Here is a 22588-nt window from a genome sequence, read left to right as displayed (position 1 = left end):
GCATGCATTTATAAACAAGTTTCCAATTTACTACTGTTATCACTTTGGCTTAATTCTTTTGTTATTCTTTATTGAAGGAGCAGCAGTACACTACTGTGACCTAGCTTAACACATTGGTAAGCCAAATACAAGAGGCATATATGTGCAGACATCAATCAGCAGCTAGCTCCGAGCTCTTGAGCCTACCTGGGTGTGCTTTTCAACAAAGGATACAAAGAGTACAAAGCAAATTAGCTAAAATAGGTAAATTAAAAAGTTGCGTGCTCTATCTGAATCATGAAAGACACATTTTGAGTTTCATGTCCCTTTAACTTTCAGGATTCAGACACAATTTTACAAACATTCTATTTTTGTTATCAAATTTACAGCTACCTTTTGTATAAAAAAAGAAGGAAAAAAGCTCCTTTCATGAGAGCATCCTGAGGTAGACTGAGGACCATGCATGTGACTTGAACACTAAGGGGCTAATTTATCATGTGTCTGGCGGACATGATCCGCTGTAGCGTTCATGTCCGCCAGACATCAATAAATGCTGACAGCATACGCCATTTATCATTGGACAAGCAGTTCTGGTGAACTGCTTGTGCAATGCCGCCCCCTGCAGATTCGCAGCCAATCAGCCAATCAACCGGATCAGAGGTGGCGTACGAGTTAAGGAGCAGCGGTCTTAAGACCCCTGCTTCTTAACTCTTGTTTCCAGAGAGCCTGAGGGCTTGCGCGGAAACAGATGTATTTGGCCCCATTTGGGCCATGATAAATCGGCCCCTAAATTTGATTGCAACAATGTCTGTAATCATGTTATAAATATAGTGCTCGTCATAGAACGCAGCTAAGTTTTAACAAAATATACCAAGAGCATGATGTTAATTTAATAATAGAAAAAAAATAAAAATTGTACAATCTGACTAATTTTTTCAATGTCCATTTAACTAGGAATGATTAAACATTAGTTTTTATTTTGTAAAAAAACAACAAAACAAACTATCCGCTAGATTTAGAGTTCTGCGGTAGCCGTCAAAAGCAGCGTTAAGGGGTCCTAACGCTGCTTTTGGCCGCCCGCTGGTATTTAGAGTCGGCCAGGAAAGGGTCTAACGTTCACTTTCAAGCCGCGACTTTTCTATACCGCAGATCCCCTTACGCCAATTGCGTATCCTATCTTTTCAATGGGATCTTCCTAACGCCGGTATTTAGAGTCTTGGCTGAAGTGAGCAGTAGACCCTCTACCGACAAGACTCCAGCCGCAGAAAAAAGTCAGTAGTTAAGAGCTTTCTGGGCTAACGCCGGTTTATAAAGCTCTTAACTACTGTGCTCTAAAGTACACTAACACCCATAAACTACCTATGTACCCCTAAACCGAGGGCCCCCCACATCGCCGCCACTATAATAAATATTTTTAACCCCTAATCTGCCGACCGCACACCTCCGCCACCTACATTATCCCTATGAACCCCTAATCTGCTGCCCCTAACATCGCCGACACCTACATTATATTTATTAACCCCTAATCTGCCCCCCCCCAATGTCGCAGCTACCTACCTACACTTATTAACCCCTAATCTGCCGACCGGACTTCGCCGCTACTCTAATAAATTATTAACCCCTAAAGCTAAGTCTAACCCTAACACCCCCCTAAATTAAATATAATTTTAATCTAACAAAATAAATTAAATATTATTAACTAAAGTATTCCTATTTAAAGCTAAATACTTACCTGTAAAATAAACCCTAAGCTAGCTACAATATAACTAATAATTACATTGTAGCTATTTTAGGGTTTATTTTTATTTTACAGGCAACTTTGTATTTATTTTAACCAGGTACAATAGCTATTAAATAATTATTAACTATTTAATAGCTACCTAGTTAAAATAATTACCAAATTACCTGTAAAATAAATCCTAACCTAAGTTACAATTAAACCTAACACTACACTATCAATAAATTAATTAAATAAATTACCTACAATTACATACAATTAAATAAACTAAACTAAATTACAAAAAAAACAAACACTAAATTACAAAATAAAAAAAGATTACAAGAATATTAAGCTACTTACACCTACTCTAAGCCCCCTAATAAAATAACAAAGCCCCCCAAAATAATAAAGATCCCTACCCTATTCTAAATTAAAAAGTAACCAGCTCTTTTACCAGCCCTTAAAAGGGCTTTTTGCGGGGCATGCCCCAAAGTAATCAGCTCTTTTGCCTGTAAAAAAAAAACACAATACCACCCCCCAACATTAAAACCCACCACCCACATACCTCTACTCTAACCCAAACCCCCCTTAAATAAACCTAACACTACCCCCCTGAAGATCTCCCTACCTTGAGTTGTCTTCACCCAGCCGGGCACCGATGGACCAAAAGAGGACATCCGGAGCGGCAGAAGTCTTCATCCTATCTGGGCAGAAGAGGACATCCGGACCGGCAGACATCTTCATCCAAGCGGCATCTTCTATCTTCATCCATAGGATGAAGACTTCTGCCGCTCCGGATGTCCTCTTTTAGTCCATCGGTGCCCGGCTGGGTGAAGACGACTCAAGGTAGGGAGATCTTCAGGGGGGGTAGTGTTAGGTTTATTTAAGGGGGGTTTGGGTTAGAGTAGGGGTATGTGGGTGGTGGGTTGTAATGTTGTGGGGTGGTATTGTGTTTTTTTTTACAAGCAAAAGAGCTGATTACTTTGGGGCATGCCCCGCAAAAAGCCCTTTTAAGGGCTGGTAAAAGAGCTGGTTACTTTTTAATTTAGAATAGGGTAGGGATCTTTATTATTTTGGGGGGCTTTGTTATTTTATTAGGGGGCTTAGAGTAGGTGTAATTATCTTAAAATTCTTGTAATCTTTTTTTTTTTTTGTAATTTAGTGGGGGTTTTTTTTATTTAGTTTATTTAATTGTAGGTAATTGTAGGTAATTTATTTAATTAATTTATTGATAGTGTAGTGTTAGGTTTAATTGTAACTTAGGTTAGGATTTATTTTACAGGTAATTTAGTAATTCTTTTAACTAGGTAGCTATTAAATAGTTAATAAATATTTAATAGCTATTGTACCTAGTTAAAATAAATACAAAGTTGCCTGTAAAATAAAAATAAACCCTAAAATAGCTACAATATAATTATTCGTTATATAGCTATATTAGGGTTTATTTTACAGGTAAGTATTTAGCTTTAAATAGGAATACTTTAGTTAATAATATTTGATTTATTTCGTTAGATTAAAATTATATTTAATTTAGGGGGGTGTTAGGGTTAGGGTTAGACTTAGCTTTAGGGGTTAATACATTTATTAGAGTAGTGGCGAGGTCCGGTCGGCAGATTAGGGGTTAATAAGTGTAGGTAGATAGCGGCGACGTTGGGGGGGCAGATTAGGGGTTAATAAATATTATGTAGGTGTTGGCGATGTTAGGGGCAGCAGATTAGGGGTACATAGGGATAATGTAGGTTGCGGCGGTGTCCGGAGCGGCAGATTAGGGATTAATAATAATATGCAGGGGTCAGCGATAGCGGGGGCGGAAGATTAGGGGTTAATAAGTGTAAGGTTAGGGGTGTTTAGACTCGGGGTTCATGTTAGGGTGTTAGGTGCAGACTTAAAGAGTGTTTCCCCATAGGAAACAATGGGGCTGCGTTAGGAGCTGAACGCTGCTTTTTTGCAGGTGTTAGGTTTTTTTTCAGTCCAAACTGCCCCATTGTTTCCTATGGGGGAATCGTGCACGAGCACGTTTTTCCAGCTAGCTGCTACCATAAGCAACGCTGGTATTGAGGGTTGAAGTGGCGGTAAATTCGGCTCAACGCTCCCTTTTTAGAGCCTAACGCAGCCATTCAGAGAACTCTCAATACCAGCGTTGTTTAGAAGCAGCGCTAGAAAAAAAAGACGCGTAGCTAACGCACCCGTTCGGCCGCAAAACTCTAAATCTAGGTGAAAGTATTAATTTTTAATAGAATGTTGAAAAACAGCTGTTTAAGCATTTAATAGATTTCTATGATCACAGAGCTTCCAAAATATCCCTTGCGAGATCAGGCATGCGATTCAGGGTAAATAAAAACGTCTTCCCAAATTATAAATGAACTGAAAGGCATTTGCATGTCTGTTTTATCCAGAATATACTTCTCAGTATGAGAAAAAAAATGAAATATTTAATGGTCATTTACTGAAAGTAATTGGGCAAACACACTTCTGCCAAGTGTCTGCAAATTTAAACAGCGTGAAGGAAATTATTTGGTAGAGCAATTAACGTTTCAGGCTTTTGCAATTCTTAGCAGCAGTTCTGTACTTGGTTCTTCTTGAGGGATTTGGAGAAGCCTATAAAATGCGCCAGGAATTCACTGCGGTGTAATGAGTCAGGACGTAAACAGTCATACTGTGTGTAGGTATTGTTAGATAAGCCACAGGGTACAAGTGCATCGATCTTACCCAATCACATGCACCAGGGCCTCAGCACCTGCATAGGAATTAATTGTTCTTTCTGATTAAGCCAGTAGTGTGAAATCTCCCTCTCTGTGTCTCTTTCCATATTTTTCTTCTCACTCTCTCTCTTCTCTCCCTCTCTCTTTCTCTTCTCTCTCTCTCTCTTTTTTTCTTATAACTTCTCTCTTCTTTCCATCCATCTTTCTCTTCTCACTCTCTCTCTTCTCTCCCTCCATCTTTCTCTTCTCTCTTCTCTCCCTCCATCTTTCTCTTCTCACTCTCTCTCTTCTCTCCCTCCATCTTTCTCTTCTCACTCTCTCTTCTCTCCCTCCATCTTTCTCTTCTCACTTCTCTCTTCTCTCCCTCCATCTTTCACTTCTCACTCTCTCTCTTCTCTCTCTCCCTCCATCTTTCTCTTCTCACTTCTCTCTTCTCTCCCTCCATCTTTCACTTCTCACTCTCTCTCTTCTCTCTCTCCCTCCATCTTTCTCTTCTCACTTCTCTCTTCTCTCCCTCCATCTTTCTCTTCTCACTTCTCTCTTCTCTCCCTCCATCTTTCACTTCTCACTCTCTCTCTTCTCTCTCTCTCTCCCTCCATCTTTCTCTTCTCACTCTCTCTTCTCTCCCTCCATCTTTCTCTTCTCACTCCTCTCTTCTCTCCCTCCATCTTTCTCTTCTCACTCTCTTCTCTCCCTCCATCTTTCTCTTCTCACTTATCTCTTCTCTCTCCATCTTTCACTTCTCACTCTCTCTCTTCTCTCCCTCCATCTTTCTCTTCTCACTTATCTCTTCTCTCTCCATCTTTCACTTCTCACTCTCTCTCTTCTCTCCCTCCATCTTTCTCTTATCACTCTCTCTCTTCTCTCCCTCCATCTTTCTCTTATCACTCTCTCTCTTCTCTCCCTCCATCTTTCTCTTCTCACTCTCTCTCTTCTCTCCCTCCATCTTTCTCTTCTCACTCTCTCTCTTCTCTCCCTCCATCTTTCTCTTCTCACTCTCTCTCTTCTCTCCCTCCATCTTTCTCTTCTCACTCCTCTCTTCTCTCCCTCTCCATAACTTTTTATCTTCTTTCTCAGCATAGCACCAGATATCTTTATGATTTTGCTTTGTTTTGTCATTACCATAAGGTACAGAGGATTCTGCTGCTGTATCTATTCAGTATTCAGGGTCATAGGTTCTAATCCCAGCATAGCCAATTCAGACTTTCATCCTTTTGAGATTGAAATTGAGTGCAATAAAGTTGGGTCATAATAGTTTTTACTTATCATCTGAGGATTATCAGTTAAATCCAAGGCCTGCGCATATTGTAGATAATACTATTACTATATTACCTGGCTTTGCATACTTTATTGTAAACATTAAATACATTTACTTTTTTACTATTTATTCTGACATTGCATTGATCAGACTAGATTTTCATTAAATACTCAGTATGTGTGTTCACTTTAAAATATATCTTGTGTGACAATACTATACTTATTTCCAGTTTCTATCCGTCTCATGTGATCTACTGACTGACAGCTGACTTATGATTTTCCTTTCCTGATTGGAAAATATAAATACTACATTGGCATTAATATGTGTCTGTAAAATACAGAGCAGTTTATAATAAATAGATTTTTAAAATCACCTTTAAAATGTGCAATGTGTTTGTTAGAATATCTTTTTTTGTTTATATAAGTTTATATATATATCCCTAACAAAGGTGCAGGAGGGGCCTCATCAGCCAGTGCGCACCTTATATTTGGGTATTAGTGTTGGAGCAGTTAGATAAATTCCTATAATGAAGCTGAAATTTCCATTATCTTTCTATACCAGCAATGAGAAGCTCGCACCATAGACTTTATCTTATTCTGCAACACTGAATGTAGTTAGGCACCCTGTGCATCTGTAAAATATGACAATCTATATTGTTGTGAAGGAAGGAATAGTGAATATAGGGGGAGTGGGGTCCCTAGTCTACAAGTTGCCCATCAATATTCTGTGTATGTTTTGATCCACGCCCTTGGTTCCAATCGCATTGCATTTTCTAATGCAACTTTTTTTTTTGGGGGGTGGGGTAAATAAATATATATAGTGTGTGTATGTATGTGTTTGTGTATATGTGTGTTTGTGTGTATATACAGTATATACTGTATATATATATTAGGGCTGCAACTAACTATTATTTTCATAATCGATTAATTGGCCGATTATTTTTTTGACTAATCGGATAAAAAAATAATTCCTTCATTTAAATAAAATCCAAGCTATTTTGCCTGCAGCAGAGAAGAGATGCTCAGATGGTGTTGGGGTGCTTGAGATGCATAAGTACGGTTAGCCAATTTCACCAAGGTGGGATATTTATCTTTATTAGCTCTCCACCAATGCAAGGGGCCTCTTATCAAAGTAAGCCTGGACTTTATTCTAACAAAAAAATAGCTTAACTATCCATATGCAATGGTGAATAACTAGCTATAAGGTTAGGGAAAAAATTTCTAACCCGCTCTTAAAATAACAGATACATACTTATAGAGATTGAATTTGGTACAGATCACAATTTTTTAAAAATATTAAAAAAAAAAGTCAAAAGTGCTAAGGACTATATACCAATAGCGGGACAAAGTCTTACACATCTATCTATACAGTGCATAAAATCAGCAATAGCACCAAGCTAGGCATACAATTTCATCCAGCAAACATAAAGGTGACCTCCTCAGATCCCTCACCCTCTTCAAAAATCTATGTATAACACCAAATGTTTCAAAAGCTCATATCTCAATAATATATAAACTGTTAGGTAAGAAATTCCTCACCCACAAACCTTCATATATTAATCAGTGGGAGCGAGAGTTGCAGCTAGAGTTTACAGACTCACAATGGTCCCTAGCATTCACTACAACAAAAAAGTCGTCACTCTCCCCTACTTAAGTAGAGCTAAATTATAAAATCCTTTCAAGATGGTACCTTACACCATATAGACTTCACAAGATTTACAGAAGGACTTCCCCTCTTTGTTGGAGACATTGCGGCAAAACAGGAACCATGACACACATTTGGTGGTCATGCCCCAAAATTCAACCATTCTGGAAACAGGTCTTGGTGTGCATCAACAACAAATTGGGAACCAGGATTTAACTAAACCCTACTATCATATTATTAAACCAAATCCCTAAAATTCAATGGGTAGCTGAAATCGACCTTGTTCTCAACCTAGAAAAACTCCACTAAAGTTTCCTGGGCAAAAAAGACTTCATACTAGACGTTATCTTCATTTGGGAACAAAACAAAAATACTTGAGAACACATATTTACGCTACCTTACAAAAACAGCACGCCTAACACCTGCATATCTCTTTCCTATCTTTTCAGAACCTATTATTCTGTTACAGAACCTCACCTCTAGAACCCACCCACTTCAAACGAATGGCTCCCCTACCACCTTAAATAAAATTCCATTCCAAAGGACGAATTTAACATATTATTGTATGCTAATCTTACAAATGTAAGATTCATGTGTCCTTTCCCTGATAATGTGTAATCTTGTTGCTTCATTATATGCTTTTGGTGATGTTACACCACTGTTTACATGTACTTAAAAAAGTTAAATAAAAATATTTATAATAGTGCACATCAATTTAAATAACAACTCCCATTAATCTAGGGCTAAGTGTAACTAATAAGCTCAGAACTATATCATGCAAAGCATAGTTGCAAATCACCTGATTTAATTAGACATGTGCATGGCGAAAAAATTTGGTTCGGTTCGGATCGATTCGGATGTTTTCGAATTTCGATTCGGATCGATTCGAATTCGGAAAAATTTGAATCAATTCATTTCGGATTTGTTTCGGATTCGAATAAATTCGTCTGGGTTCGGTTCGATTCGGAAATTCGGAATTTCTGTATGTGTTAGGTGGGATATGCTGTGTATTAGACTAGTATTGTACTGTATATTAGGTGTAACCCATAGCAGAGTGATATAACCTAATATACTGTACAATACTAGTGTAATCCATGGCCATCCGAATCTACCGAATAAATCCGAACTAATTCGGATTTATTCGGTAGATTCGGCACTATTTCAATTCGGAAATTCGAATCGATTCGAATTTAAGAAATTCGGCCGAATTTCAGAAACGATCCGAAACGAATCGCACATGTCTAGATTTAATATAAACAATCTAAATGATGATTCCTATTATTTCTGGGTTACACATAAGCCAGGAGTAGTTATAAACTTAAAAAAAATATATACTGTCCGGAAAAAGTGAAAAGAAAACGTGTTTAGACGTCCTTTAGGCTAAGGACTTAACTATAAAACATAAAACACAATACCATGTGCAGGAGCTCATTGGAGTGAAGCAGCTGTTACTGTGCACAGACAAACTAATTGTAAACCAACTAATCGATTATGAGATTCGTTGACTACTATTTTTAGTATTTACTATTTTTATTCCTCGGTAGGGTTCTAACAACAGCCCGGGGTGCATTTAAAAGTAATCCATATCCACCGACAGTAAAGCACTCACCGGGTCTTTTCAATAATTATTGAAAATAAAAGTAGTGACATTTCGTGGATGTTATCCCATTCTTCAGGTCTGAAGACAGGGATAAAACTATATATATAATTTGAAAGTGTATTAAAAGTGCACACTTTTTCTGAATAATAAAAGATTTTTTTGACTTGAGTGTTCCTTTAAAAGGACCACAGATCTGCTGACCGAATGTTCTGTTTTCCTGCAGGGTAATTAGCGCTTTCGTGCGGACGATTAAGTACTTTTATGGATTGCGGTTTGAAGTGAAGGGTATGGAGAATTTTCAGATTGAGGGTCCATGTGTCATCATCTCGAACCACCAGAGCATCTTAGACATGATGGGTGAGTAATCATATGACAATTTTATTTTCAGTTCAAGTGGGATCCAGTATTGCTGTTTGAGCATGGAACCAGCACAGATAGTATTCATATATAATGACGCTCTCATACACAGGCTCATGCTGTCTCTTGCTTTCTGTCTTTTCCTTCTTTTTCTGTTTCTCTCATTCAGACTCTCTCTTTCACTGTCCATCTGTCTCACTCAGGGCCAGATTGTAACATTCCCCGGATAAGACATGAGAACCTCACTGACACTTGCATGGGCTGCCCTAAAAACAAGAGTCCATCCCTGCAAGTTGCATGCATATTTATATTAGGGTATTTGCCTAATTTGACACATTCTCACCCCCTTTCAGTTTGCGAAATGTAAACAGCGAGATCTTGGGGGAGAACAATATTTAGAGAATGCGCCAGACCTGGCAGAGAACTTCAGCTACGCTCATGGAACTCCCTTCTGCAGCCCTCTAGCAGAGGGACGGAAACTCATTTTTACAATAAGGAAAATAAAATGCGTTGACTTTCTTATTATAAGTGAGAATTTCACATTGTTTTTTTTGAATGTGCAGTGTAATTTTATTACCATTTCTACTGTGTATAATAAATAGATTGTTTACAACTTTTATATACAAATATATATTTTTTTATATAAAATACAATTTGTGCAGAACACATTATCGTTGAGTTTTTATGTCATTTAATAACTTTTTAGTTCAATATTTAATTTTAATTATTTTTGTTTTATTAAAAATTTTAATTTTGTTAAGGTTTTTAGGCAATTGTTATAGTCCACATGATAGTGAAAAGGCATAAAAGTTACAGTCTCATAGAAAATGAACACATTAAAACAACAGATCTTTACAAGCATGTCTGTAGATTATTATTATATAGATATAATTGAAACCTCTATTTCTCCAACATAGGTGTGTCCGGTCCACGGCGTCATCCTTACTTGTGGGATATTCTCTTCCCCAACAGGAAATGGCAAAGAGCCCAGCAAAGCTGGTCACATGATCCCTCCTAGGCTCCGCCTACCCCAGTCATTCTCTTTGCCGTTGTACAGGCAACATCTCCACGGAGATGGCTTAGAGTTTTTTAGTGTTTAACTGTAGTTTTTTTATTCAATCAAGAGTTTGTTATTTTAAAATAGTGCTGGTATGTACTATTTACTCTGAAACAGAAAAGAGATGAAGATTTCTGTTTGTAAGAGGAAAATGATTTTAGCAACCGTTACTAAAATCCATGGCTGTTCCACACAGGACTGTTGAGAGGAATTAACTTCAGTTGGGGGAACAGTGAGCAGTCTTTTGCTGCTTGAGGTATGACACATTCTAACAAGACGATGTAATGCTGGAAGCTGTCATTTTCCCTATGGGATCCGGTAAGCCATTTTTATTCAGACAGTAAATAAGGGCTTCACAAGGGCTTATTAAGACTGTAGACATTTTCTGGGCTAAATCGATTCATATATACACATATTTAGCCTTGAGGAATCATTTAATCTGGGTATTTTTGTAAAATAATATCGGCAGGCACTGTTTTAGACACCTTATTCTCTAGGGGCTTTCCCTAATCATAGGCAGAGCCTCATTTTCGCGCCGGTATTGCGCACTTGTTTTTGAGAAGCATGACATGCAGTCGCATGTGTGAGGAGCTCTGATACATAGAAAAGACTTTCTGAAGGCGTCATTTGGTATCGTATTCCCCTTTGGGCTTGGTTGGGTCTCAGCAAAGCAGATACCAGGGACTGTAAAGGGGTTAAAGATAAAAACGGCTCCGGTTCCGTTATTTTAAGGGTTAAAGCTTCCAAATTTGGTGTGCAATACTTTTAAGGCTTTAAGACACTGTGGTGAAATTTTGGTGAATTTTGAACAATTCCTTCATACTTTTTCGCAATTGCAGTAATAAAGTGTGTTCAGTTTAAAATTTAAAGTGACAGTAACGGTTTTATTTTAAAACGTTTTTTGTACTTTGTTATCAAGTTTATGCCTGTTTAACATGTCTGAGCTACCAGATAGACTGTGTTCTGAATGTGGGGAAGCCAAGGTTCCTTCTCATTTAAATAGATGTGATTTATGTGACACTGAAAATGATGCCCAAGATGATTCCTCAAGTGAGGGGAGTAAGCATGGTACTGCATCATTCCCTCCTTCGTCTACACCAGTCTTGCCCACTCAGGAGGCCCCTAGTACATCTAGCGCGCCAATACTCCTTACTATGCAACAATTAACGGCTGTAATGGATAATTCTATCAAAAACATTTTAGCCAAAATGCCCACTTATCAGCGCAAGCGCGACTGCTCTGTTTTAGATACTGAAGAGCATGGGGACGCTGATGATAATGGTTCTGAAATGCCCCTACACCAGTCTGAGGGGGCCAGGGAGGTTTTGTCTGAGGGAGAAATTTCAGATTCAGGGAAAATTTCTCAACAAGCTGAACCCGATGTGATTACATTTAAATTTAAGTTGGAACATCTCCGCGCTCTGCTTAAGGAGGTATTATCCACTCTGGATGATTGTGAGAATTTGATCATCCCAGAGAAACTATGTAAAATGGACAAGTTCCTAGAGGTCCCGGGGCTCCCAGAAGCTTTTCCTATACCCAAGCGGGTGGCGGACATTGTAAATAAAGAATGGGAAAGGCCCGGTATACCTTTCGTCCCTCCCCCCATATTTAAAAAATTGTTTCCTATGGTCGACCCCAGAAAGGACTTATGGCAGACAGTCCCCAAGGTCGAGGGAGCGGTTTCTACTTTAAACAAACGCACCACTATACCTATAGAAGATAGTTGTGCTTTCAAAGATCCTATGGATAAAAAATTAGAAGGTTTGCTTAAAAAGATGTTTGTTCAGCAAGGTTACCTTCTACAACCAATTTCATGCATTGTCCCTGTCACTACAGCCGCGTGTTTCTGGTTCGATGAGCTAGTAAAGGCGATCGATAGTGATTCTCCTCCTTATGAGGAGATTATGGACAGAATCCGTGCTCTCAAATTGGCCAATTCTTTCACCCTAGACGCCACTTTGCAATTGGCTAGGTTAGCGGCGAAAAATTCTGGGTTTGCTATTGTGGCGCGCAGAGCGCTTTGGTTGAAATCTTGGTCAGCGGATGCGTCTTCCAAGAACAAACTACTTAACATTCCTTTCAAGGGGAAAACGCTGTTTGGCCCTGACTTGAAAGAGATTATCTCTGATATCACTGGGGGTAAGGGCCATGCCCTTCCTCAGGATAGGTCTTTCAAGGCCAAAAATAAACCTAATTTTCGTCCCTTTCGTAGAAACGGACCAGCCCCAAGTGCTACGTCCTCTAAGCAAGAGGGTAATACTTCTCAAGCCAAGCCAGCCTGGAGACCAATGCAAGGCTGGAACAAGGGAAAGCAGGCCAAGAAACCTGCCACTGCTACCAAGACAGCATGAAATGTTGGCCCCCGATCCGGGACCGGATCTGGTGGGGGGCAGACTCTCTCTCTTTGCTCAGGCTTGGGCAAGAGATGTTCTGGATCCTTGGGCACTAGAAATAGTCTCCCAAGGTTATCTTCTGGAATTCAAGGGGCTTCCCCCAAGGGGGAGGTTCCACAGGTCTCAATTGTCTTCAGACCATATAAAGAGACAGGCATTCTTACATTGTGTAGAAGACCTGTTAAAAATGGGAGTTATTCATCCTGTTCCATTAGGAGAACAAGGGATGGGGTTCTACTCCAATCTGTTCATAGTTCCCAAAAAAGAGGGAACGTTCAGACCAATCTTAGATCTCAAGATCTTAAACAAGTTTCTCAAGGTTCCATCGTTCAAAATGGAAACCATTCGAACAATTCTTCCTTCCATCCAGGAAGGTCAATTCATGACCACGGTGGATTTAAAGGATGCGTATCTACATATTCCTATCCACAAGGAACATCATCGGTTCCTAAGGTTCGCATTCCTGGACAAGCATTACCAGTTCGTGGCGCTTCCTTTCGGATTAGCCACTGCTCCAAGGATTTTCACAAAGGTACTAGGGTCCCTTCTAGCGGTACTAAGACCAAGGGGCATTGCAGTAGTTCCTTACTTGGACGACATTCTGATTCAAGCGTCGTCCCTTCCTCAAGCAAAGGCTCACACGGACATAGTCCTGGCCTTTCTCAGATCTCACGGATGGAAAGTGAACGTGGAAAAGAGTTCTCTATCTCCGTCGACAAGGGTTCCCTTCTTGGGAACAATAATAGACTCCTTAGAAATGAGGATTTTTCTGACAGAGGCCAGAAAAACAAAACTTCTAAACTCTTGTCAAACACTTCATTCCGTTCCTCTTCCTTCCATAGCGCAGTGCATGGAAGTAATAGGTTTGATGGTAGCGGCAATGGACATAGTTCCTTTTGCGCGCATTCATCTAAGACCATTACAACTGTGCATGCTCAGTCAGTGGAATGGGGACTATACAGACTTGTCTCCGAAGATACAAGTATATCAGAGGACCAGAGACTCACTCCGTTGGTGGCTGTCCCTGGACAACCTGTCACAAGGGATGACCTTCCGCAGACCAGAGTGGGTCATTGTCACGACCGACGCCAGTCTGATGGGCTGGGGCGCGGTCTGGGGACCCCTGAAAGCTCAGGGTCTTTGGTCTCGGGAAGAATCTCTTCTACCGATAAATATTCTGGAACTGAGAGCGATATTCAATGCTCTCAAGGCTTGGCCTCAGCTAGCAAAGGCCAAGTTCATACGGTTTCAATCAGACAACATGACGACTGTTGCGTACATCAACCATCAGGGGGGAACAAGGAGTTCCCTGGCGATGGAAGAAGTGACCAAAATCATTCAATGGGCGGAGACTCACTCCTGCCACCTATCTGCAATCCACATCCCAGGAGTGGAAAATTGGGAAGCGGATTTTCTGAGTCGTCAGACATTACATCCGGGGGAGTGGGAACTCCATCCGGAAATCTTTGCCCAAATTACTCAACTGTGGGGCATTCCAGACATGGATCTGATGGCCTCTCGTCAGAACTTCAAGGTTCCTTGCTACGGGTCCAGATCCAGGGATCCCAAGGCGACTCTAGTAGATGCACTAGTAGCACCTTGGACCTTCAAACTAGCTTATGTATTCCCGCCGTTTCCTCTCATCCCCAGGCTGGTAGCCAGGATCAATCAAGAGAGGGCGTCGGTGATCTTGATAGCTCCTGCGTGGCCACGCAGGACTTGGTATGCAGATCTGGTGAATATGTCATCGGCTCCACCATGGAAGCTACCTTTGAGACGAGACCTTCTTGTTCAAGGTCCGTTCGAACATCCGAATCTGATCTCACTCCAGCTGACTGCTTGGAGATTGAACGCTTGATCTTATCAAAACGAGGGTTCTCAGATTCTGTTATTGATACTCTTGTTCAGGCCAGAAAGCCTGTAACTAGAAAAATTTACCACAAAATATGGAAAAAATATATCTGTTGGTGTGAATCTAAAGGATTCCCTTGGGACAAGGTAAAGATTCCTAAGATTCTATCCTTTCTTCAAGAAGGATTGGAGAAAGGATTATCTGCAAGTTCCTTGAAGGGACAGATTTCTGCCTTGTCTGTGTTACTTCACAAAAAGCTGGCAGCTGTGCCAGATGTTCAAGCCTTTGTTCAGGCTCTGGTTAGAATCAAGCCTGTTTACAAACCTTTGACTCCTCCTTGGAGTCTCAACTTAGTTCTTTCAGTTCTTCAGGGGGTTCCGTTTGAACCCTTACATTCCGTTGATATTAAGTTATTATCTTGGAAAGTTTTGTTTTTGGTTGCAATTTCTTCTGCTAGAAGAGTTTCAGAATTATCTGCTCTGCAGTGTTCTCCTCCTTATCTGGTGTTCCATGCAGATAAGGTGGTTTTACGTACTAAACCTGGTTTTCTTCCAAAAGTTGTTTCTAACAAAAACATTAACCAGGAGATAGTCGTACCTTCTTTGTGTCCGAAACCAGTTTCGAAGAAGGAACATTTGTTGCACAATTTGGATGTTGTTCGCGCTCTAAAATTCTATTTAGATGCTACAAAGGATTTTAGACAAACATCTTCCTTGTTTGTTGTTTATTCTGGTAAAAGGAGAGGTCAAAAAGCAACTTCTACCTCTCTCTCTTTTTGGATTAAAAGCATCATCAGATTGGCTTATGTGACTGCCAGACGGCAGCCTCCTGAAAGAATCACAGCTCATTCCACTAGGGCTGTGGCTTCCACATGGGCCTTCAAGAACGAGGCTTCTGTTGATCAGATATGTAGGGCAGCGACTTGGTCTTCACTGCACACTTTTACCAAATTTTACAAGTTTGATACTTTTGCTTCTTCTGAGGCTATTTTTGGGAGAAAGGTTTTGCAAGCCGTGGTGCCTTCCATTTAGGTGACCTGATTTGCTCCCTCCCTTCATCCGTGTCCTAAAGCTTTGGTATTGGTTCCCACAAGTAAGGATGACGCCGTGGACCGGACACACCTATGTTGGAGAAAACAGAATTTATGTTTACCTGATAAATTACTTTCTCCAACGGTGTGTCCGGTCCACGGCCCGCCCTGGTTTTTTAATCAGGTCTGATAATTTATTTTCTTTAACTACAGTCACCACGGTATCATATGGTTTCTCCTATGCAAATATTCCTCCTTAACGTCGGTCGAATGACTGGGGTAGGCGGAGCCTAGGAGGGATCATGTGACCAGCTTTGCTGGGCTCTTTGCCATTTCCTGTTGGGGAAGAGAATATCCCACAAGTAAGGATGACGCCGTGGACCGGACACACCGTTGGAGAAAGTAATTTATCAGGTAAACATAAATTCTGTTTTTAAGGTATAACATCTTCCTATAACTCTGTAAGTCACTCTTGGACCTATGGACATTCATCAAGATGATGGAGGTGAACTTGCATGTAGTAGGGTCACTGATGGGCCTAGTAAGTCTAAGCAAGCATATTCAGATGATCATATTTATAATATATCAAGGAATCTAAGAAAGACTATAAATATATACTTAACCACGTGTAAATATAATTGTGTAATGTAGCCTTGGTGCATTAAAGTAATTCTGGCTTATTACCTACGTACAATCCATGGATATGAGAATAGTGAGACCTATTAGGAAAGGAGAAGAGGTAGAAAGAAAGAGAAAAAACAAAATAAAAGGGGACACAAACACTCAGTTCAGGGTGTTCATTTTGCAAAAAAGAGATCATATTTGTTGATTGTCCGAAAAGCAAACTGTTCAATGGTTTTAAAATAGCCCAATTAAAGATTGTACCTGGGTGAAGGTGGGGTTGATTTGGTTGTTTCCGGGCTCTTGCAATATTTTGTTGCCATAAGGCGATAAAGTAGAGGATATCTATTCGGAGTTTGAAACTTTTGGATACCTAAATGCAGAAGACACCCTTTTGGAGTGGCACTTGCTTGGATTCCCAAGGCATGGGCCGCCGCAAACACAGAGCCACAAAGGGTCCTGAGTCTGGGGCAGTCTCACCAAATATGAATTACTGTGCCCCTCAAGCCACAACTCCTCCAACAAAGAGGGGACACTGTGTTGAAGATATTATGGAGCGTAGTGGATACTAAGTGCCACCTTACCGTCAACTTGTAATATAATTCCCAAAGTGTTGTACAATGTAGAGCTTTCTTAGTAAAGATAATTTCATGGAACCACAGCTTGGCGTCCACCGTGAACTTCAGGTCTCTCTCCCAAGCTAGATGCTGATTAGGTTTGGATGATCTTGAAAATGAGATAAGGATATTATAGTGAAAGGAAAAGGAACGGATATGTCCATGTTCAGCCCATTTTCCAAAAAAAACAAAACAATTATACTTTGTATTTTGTACTTATAAGTACCAATATCTAAAATTATGATTTACACGGTGCATATTTAATATAATTTATTCCTGTGTAATTTACATACAAATTTTACGTTTTTGGTAAAATACGATTTTTGGTGAACAATTATATTACGATTTTTTTTTTATGCACCTTAACAATAACCTTTACCCTGCTCATTTTTGTATGAATGGTTCAATTAATCATTTTTGTATGATGTTTAAAATACGAATTTTATTGTGCACTTTTCATACAATAATGCAGTATACGCCCCTTAGCAAGACTGTTTCATGGTAAAAAGTGGCTTTAGATCATTCCACCAGGGAAATAGAAGTACTGGTGAGCATTCTTTAATAATCTCGCTAGCCCAGAGATCTTTAGATCATCGATCCCCCTGTCTCTTACCCTGCCTGCCCATCCTCTCCCACGCCGCCTTCTAGTCCTCTCTCTGACCCTCCTTGTCATTTTATCTCTTACTGTCTCCCTATCTCTCACTCACTGTGGCTCTGATAATCGAAACATCCACAAATATTCAAAAGGGGTCCATGGCAGGAACGATATTGCAGGTGAAATATTCAGAACTGCTGACATCAGTGTTTGAAGGCAATCTCACCGGCAGGCTTTTTACTATCCCACCGTCAGGTTTTACTATCTCACCCGCCAGGTGTTTTACTATCTCACCCGCCAGGTGTTTTACTATCTCACCCGCCAGGTGTTTTACTATCTCACGTGAGGTGTTTTGCTATCACACCCCAGGGCGTTTAACTATCTCACCATGAGATGTTTTACTATACATCTCAGTGGGAGGCATTTTACTATCTCACCGCTAGGCGTTTTACTATCTCACCGCTAGGTGTTTTACTATCTCACCGCTAGGCGTTTTACTATCTCACCGCTAGGCGTTTTACTATCTCACCGCAGGTGTTTTACTATCTCACCGGCAGGCTTTTTACTATACCACCGCCAGGTGTTTTACTATCTCACCCGCCAGGTGTTTTACTATCTCACCCGCCAGGTGTTTTACTATCTCACGTGAGGAGTTTTACTATCACACCCCAGGGCGTTTAACTATCTCACCATGAGATGTTTTACTATACATCTCAGTGGGAGGCATTTTACTATCTCACCACTAGGCGTTTTACTATCTCACCGCTAGGCGTTTTACTATCTCACCGCTAGGCATTTTACTATCTCACCGCTAGGCGTTTTACTATCTCACCGCTAGGCGTTTTACTATCTCACCGCTAGGCGTTATACTATCTCACCGCCAGGCATTTTACTATCTGACTGCCAGGCGTTTTACTATCTCACGTGAGACGTTTCACTACCTTACCACCAGGTGTTTTACTATTTTACCGCCAGATGATTTTACTATCTCACCACCAGGTGTTTTACTGTCTTACCGCAAGGTGTTTTACTATCTCACCGCCAGGTGTTTTACTATCTCACCGCCAGGTGTTTTACTATCTCACGTGAGGTGTTTTACTATCACACCCCAGGGCGTTTAACTATCTCACCATGAGATGTTTTACTATACATCTCAGTGGGAGTAATTTTACTATCTCACCGCTAGGCGTTTTACTATCTCACCGCTAGGCGTTTTACTATCTCACCGCCAGGCATTTTACTATCTGACTGCCAGGCGTTTTACTATCTCACGTGAGACGTTTCACTACCTTACCACCAGGTGTTTTACTATTTTACCGCCAGATGATTTTACTATGTTTTACTGTTTTACCGCAAGGTGTTTTACTATCTCACCGCCAGGTGTTTTACTATCTCACCACCAGGCTTTTAATATCTCACAGCAAGGTGTTTTACTATCTCAACGTGAGGCGTTTTACTATCTCACCACCAGGCGTTTTACTATCCCACTACCAGGCGTTTTACTATCCCACTACCAGGCGTTTTACTATCCCACCACCAGGCGTTTTACTATCCCACTACCAGGCGTTTTACTATCCCACTACCAGGCGTTTTACTATCTCACCACCAGGTGTTTTACTATCTCACCGTGAGGCGTTTTACTATCTCACCACCAGGCGTTTTACTATCTCACCGTGAGGCGTTTTACTATCTCACCACCAGGCGTTTTACTATCTCACCGTGAGGCGTTTTACTATCTCACCACCAGGCGTTTTACTATCTCATCACCAGGCGTTTTACTATCTCACCACCAGGCGTTTTACTATCTCACCACCAGGCGTTTTACTATCTCACCACCAGGCGTTTTACTATCTCACCACCAGGCGTTTTACTATCTCACCACCAGGCGTTTTACTATCTCACCACCAGGCGTTTTACCATCTTTCTGTTTATCACTGTCTTTCTGTCTTTCACTGTCTTTCTGTCTCTCATTGTGTTCCTATCTCTCATTGTGTTCCTATCTCTCACTGTGTTCCTGTCTCTCACTGTCTCCCTGTCTCTCACTGTCTCCCTGTCTCTCACTGTCTCCCTGTCTCTCACTGTCTCCCTGTCTCTCACTGTCTCCCTGTCTCTCACTGTCTCCCTGTCTCTCACTGTCTCCCTGTCTCTCACTGTATCCCTGTCTCTCATTGTCTCTCTGTTTCTCTTACTGTTTTCCTGTTTCTCTCACTGTCTCCCTGTCTCTCTCACTGTCTTCCTGTCTCTCACTGTCTTCCTGTCTCTCACTGTCTTCCTGTCTCTCACTGTCTTCCTGTCTCTCACTGTCTTCCTGTCTCTCACTGTCTTCCTGTCTCTCACTGTCTTCCTGTCTCTCACTGTCTCCCTGTCTCCCCCTGTCTACCTATCTCTCTCACTGTCTCCCTATGTCTCACTGTCTTCCTGTCTCTCACTGTCTCCCTTTCTCTTACTGTCTCACTGTCTCCCTATCTCTCACTGTCTCCCTATCTCTACCTGTCTTCCTGTCTCTCCCTGTCTTCCTATCTCTCACTGTCTTACTGTCTTCTTGTCTCTCACTGTCATTCTATCTCTCACTGTCTTCTTGTCTCTCACTGTTTTCCTGTCTCTTACTTAATTCCTGTCTCTCACTGTCTTCCAGTCTCACTGTCCCTCTCACTGTCGACCTGTCTCTCTCACTGTCTCTCTGTTTCTTTTACTGTGTTCCTGTTTCTCTCACTGTCTACCTGTCTCTCACTGTCTACCTGTCTCTCACTGTCTTCCTGTCTTTCACTGTCTTCCTGTCTCTCACTGTCTTCCTGACTCTGACTGTCTTCCTGTCTCTCACTGTCTTCCTGTCTTTCACTGTCTTCCTGTCTTTCACTGTCTCCCTGTCTCTCTCACTGTCTTCCTGTCTCTCACTGTCTTCCTGTCTCTCACTGTCTTCCTGTCTCCCTGTCTCTTACTGTCTCCCTGTCTCTTACTGTCTCCCTGTCTCTTACTGTCTTCTTGTCTCTCACTGTCTTCCTGTCTCTCACTGTTTCCTTGTCTTTTACTGTCTCCCTGTCTCTCCCTGTCTCCCTATCTCTCTCACTGTCTTCCTGTCTCTCACTGTTTCCCTGTCTCTCACTGACTCCCTGTCTCTTTCACTGTCTTCCTGTCTATTTCATGGACTCCCTGTCTCTTTCACTGTCTTCCTGTCTATTTCACTGTCTTCCTGTCTCTCACTGTCTTCTCACTGTCGTTCTGTCTTTCACTGTCTTTCTGTCTCTCATTGTGTTCCTATCTCTCACTGTGTTCCTGTCTCTCACTGTATCCCTGTCTCTCACTGTCTTTCTGTCTCTCACTGTCTTTCTGTCTCTCACTGTCTTTCTGTCTCTCACTGTCTTTCTGTCTCTCACTGTCTTCTGTCTCTCACTGTCTTCCTGTCTCTCACTGTCTTCCTGTCTCCCTGTCTCTCACTGTCTTCCTGCCTTCCTGTCTCTCACTGTATCCCTGTCTCTCACTGTCTTCCTGCCTTCCTGTCTCTCACTGTATCCCTGTCTCTCACTGTCTTCCTGCCTTCCTGTCTCTCACTGTATCCCTGTCTCTCACTGTCTTCCTGCCTTCCTGTCTCTCACTGTATCCCTGTCTCTCACTGTCTTCCTGTCTCCCTGTCTCTCACTGTCTTCCTGCCTTCCTGTCTCTCACTGTATCCCTGTCTTTCACTGTCTTTTTGTCTCTCACTGTCTTCCTGTCTCCCTGTCTCTCACTGTCTTTCTGTCTCTCACTGTCTTTTTGTCTCTTACTGTCTTCCTGTCTCCCTGTCTCTCACTGTCTTCCTGCCTTCCTGTCTCTCACTGTATCCCTGTCTCTCACTGTGTCCCTTTCATTCTCTTTCCGTCTTTCATACACTCTCCCAGTTCTCTCTCCTTCCTTCCTCTCTCGCTCTCTCTGCATACACCAGTTGTGTATATAGTGATAACTTTCATTTCAAAAGCCCTGCAGCATGCTTTTTTCATAAGGGTCCTTATGATGAGACAACAAATAGATCTTTCTAAGAGTAAAGACAAAGACTATGATGTACTTACTGCATGACTGGACAGAAGTACACCCCCTGAAAAGAAGGCAGTTGTTCCTTTCTGCAGGATAAAAAGTTTAATTTATACATTTTCAGGACTTTTTATTATTCTTGCAAAAAAAGATATCTTGACACATTATAGAACCTACTGTATATGTGGTGTCCTCTTAACCAGAGTTTGTCTTATTCTTTATAAACTGAGCTGTAAATAGCACTTATCTAGAAACATTTTATACTCATTAAGGGCTAGTGGAATGCTAACAATTATGGACGAGTTGAAAGTAAACACGTTCTCTTGAGTGCAATTGTAGTTAACGAGCGTCGGGATAACGCAACCTCAGAGCTCTGGTTAGCTGTTTTGCAAAACAAAAAAGTGTCAAAAAATACATTACCGAGTACAGTTATACTCATGATAACACCATGTAATAAATATGCATTACACAGTACAGTTATACTCATATTAACACGTCTAATAAATATGCATTACACAGTACAGTTAAACTCATAATAACACTATGTAATAAATCTACATTACACAGTACAGTTACTCATAATAACACTAATAAAAATACATCTAATAAATAGACATTACACAGTACAGTTACACTCATAATAACACTGTCTAATAAATATACATTACACAGTACAGTTACACTCATAATAACACCATCTAATAAATATACATTACACAGTACAGTTACACACATAATAACACTATCTAATAAATATACATTACACAGTACAGTTACACTCATAATAACACCATCTAATAAATATACATTACACAGTACAGTTACACACATAATAACACCATCTAATAAATATACATTACACAGTACAGTTACAAACATAACACCGTCTAATAAATATACATTACACACTACAGTTACACTCATAATAACACTGTGTAATAAATATACATTACACAGTACAGTTACACACATAATAACACCATCTAATAAATATACATTACACAGTACAGCTACACACATAATAACACCATCTAATAAATATACATGACACAGTACAGTTACACTCATAACACCATTTAATAAATATACATTACACAGTACAGTTACACTCATAATAACACCATCTAATAAATATACATGACACAGTACAGTTAC

General features: G+C 40.6%; 1 protein-coding gene across 2 annotated transcripts in view; it reads left to right on the top strand.

Annotated features, from left to right (window-relative positions):
• Positions 1–22588, top strand: part of AGPAT2 (1-acylglycerol-3-phosphate O-acyltransferase 2) — a 214687-nt gene that overhangs the window by 80876 nt on the left and 111223 nt on the right. For both annotated transcript variants that reach the window (XM_053695543.1, XM_053695542.1), the window contains exon 2: positions 9127–9260. In XM_053695543.1, the coding sequence (XP_053551518.1) occupies positions 9127–9260 (134 nt within the window). The remainder of the gene's footprint in view (positions 1–9126; positions 9261–22588) is intronic.

This window comes from Bombina bombina, chromosome 12, assembly GCF_027579735.1.
Source record: "Bombina bombina isolate aBomBom1 chromosome 12, aBomBom1.pri, whole genome shotgun sequence".
In the NCBI taxonomy this organism is placed as follows: Eukaryota; Metazoa; Chordata; class Amphibia; order Anura; family Bombinatoridae; genus Bombina; species Bombina bombina.
This window is presented reverse-complemented; position numbering and strand designations above follow the sequence as displayed.